The 2,202-nt window shown below is 38.9% G+C and overlaps 1 protein-coding gene across 1 annotated transcript in view; it reads left to right on the top strand.

The window, feature by feature from the left end:
• LOC106013175 (stereocilin) overlaps positions 1 to 2,202 on the top strand; it is a gene marked incomplete in the record, with an annotated part of 24,060 nt that overhangs the window by 4,404 nt on the left and 17,454 nt on the right. The window contains 1 exon segment of the mRNA XM_013088200.2: positions 1,899 to 2,103. Coding sequence (XP_012943654.1) covers positions 1,899 to 2,103 — 205 coding nt within the window.

The raw sequence follows: 2,202 nt of genomic DNA, 5'->3' as shown, positions 1-2,202 counted from the left end.
GGGGGAGAGAAGGGGAGGGAGGACGAATTTTTATCGAGTACACGTATCTCAGTTTTTCTGCTGGGATGATGTATCCCTCTCACTCTAGGCGTGGGCTTGCCCTTTCTGGTAGGTTCAAAACCCACCTCCTGAAAGATCTGAACAGGGACGATGGAGGCGTAAAAAGAAAGAGCAAGAAGACTAGCAAGATAGATAATTGTGAGGCAGCGTGGTGGAATCAGGCTGTCGTCAGTTTTTGGGCAAGTAGAGTTATTGGTATCATCTTAAAGCTTGTTCAGTTGTCTTTATTTTTGATGAAAAAAATATCCATTTATCTTGAATACAGGTCGAGATATTTGCGAATGAAGGAGGTTAGGGTCACCTGTTTTCAGAGGTAAAATTAGTGAGAAAATGGCTGCCAAAGATTACTTATTTCCTTAGCTTTAGAGTCCGTGGTAACTGGAAATTTACATTTTTTATGCCTTTAATCAACGTTTTTATGAAATACCCACACAAATATGAGCTCTTTAATGGGATGAAAGGTGTTGTGTAAAAAAAAAATGGATGAAAATTCACGAACCTGGGGAAAAATGCAAGTTTCTTCACTTTGATTATTTTGACGGGAGCCTGATTCCACCACGCTGCCTCACAATCTCATTTTCCGCTGTGTATAGGACCCCCCAAAAAGTGGCGCGGATACAGAAGCTGGTGACCAGATGAGGCGTTCTACCTCACCAAATATATAAATAACAAAGGGCATGAAATCGTTGCCCTGCCCGAAGATATAAGATAAGATAAGATAAGATAAGACAATACTTTATTATCCCAGAGGAAATTTTTCTTGGCTGTGCTGTACTGGACCGTAACAACATAATATGCAGGTATAAATAAAAATGTATAGTAGTCTCTCATAAAGATTCAATATGAAAAGAGAAGAAATAGAGCGGAAGGCTGGTGACTGTTCTGGTGTTGTATCTCCTTTTTTCCTATCAAACATTATACTATAGTTCTGATATCTCCCTCTGCTTTGTTGGGTTCGTTACTCTCTTGTAACATTTTTAATCTTCGGCAGTTATATGACCTTATTGTGTCGTAAAACTATTACTAAAACTTCACTAAAGGAACGGCGGACCATTAATACATCACAAAGAGGAAACTTTATTTCGACATTTTCCCCTGCAACAAAATATGTTCAGATCCTATGATTATTGCACAATCTCAGAGCGCCTTCCACTTCTGTGAAAAACCATGATTGGCGCTCATATGACCTTATGCAGTTGCGAGCGCCGTAAAACCCTCTACTATTTAAAAAAAAACAACCCAAAAAAACATGGCTTTATTGCTCTGTCACATGGGTTTTTTTTTCAAGTTTCTTTTAGTACAGTGATTTGTGTTATGTGAGGCATCGTTGTGAAATCAGGCGCTCGTCAGAATAATGAAGTGAAAAAAATCGGCAGTTTTTTCCCTTTGGCCGAAGGGCAATTTCTTTTTTTTTAATTTTATTTTTTTGACTCAATACCTTTTATTTCCATTTAAAAACACATTCAAAATTGTGCCCGGATTTTACGAAAAGCAGTGATTAAAAGCACAAAGCACAAAAAATGTAACTTTATTTTCCAAGGACTTTCAGGTTGTGAATGTTACCTAACTTTGGCGGCCATATTCTCGCTAATTTTACCTCTGAAACTAGTCGACCATGATGGCCTTCAACTGCAAATATTTCGATTTTTATTCAACATAGATGGGTATTTTTTTTTTTACCTAAAGGAAGCCAAATGAAAAGACTTTTAGATGATACTAATAACTCCGCACGCCCAAAAATTGACGAAAGCTTTATTCCACCACGTTATGACACATAATATGAGTTTCACACATGAAAATATTAATATCCTTCCTTTTTGTTTCCTTCGTATGTGCAGGACTCGCAGCAAGTGTTCGTGTCCAGCACCCAGAAAGTGATGGAATCTTTGGGCAAAGTCCAGAAAGAGGCCGCCAGCCGACCGTCCAGCGAGATCAGCGACACAGAGAAAGACTCGGACAAGGCAAAGGTCAAAAAGCTCACTCAAGAAATCTTCTCCATGCACCTGTCTGTTTCCTTCAGCAAGAGGAGAAAGAGATCCACTCGTAAGTGAAGTTGGACTTTTTTTTCTTTTTTTTTTTTAACCTTCGACTATTTGAACAGGGCTGAGCTTTAAGGGGTTTTTTGTTTGGGGGTTGAGGGGG

This window comes from Aplysia californica, unplaced genomic scaffold (assembly GCF_000002075.1).
Source record: "Aplysia californica isolate F4 #8 unplaced genomic scaffold, AplCal3.0 scaffold00702, whole genome shotgun sequence".
Taxonomy (NCBI): Eukaryota; Metazoa; Mollusca; class Gastropoda; order Aplysiida; family Aplysiidae; genus Aplysia; species Aplysia californica.
The sequence above is the reverse complement of the archived record's forward strand: the minus strand, read 5'-3'. Positions and strand labels throughout refer to the sequence as shown.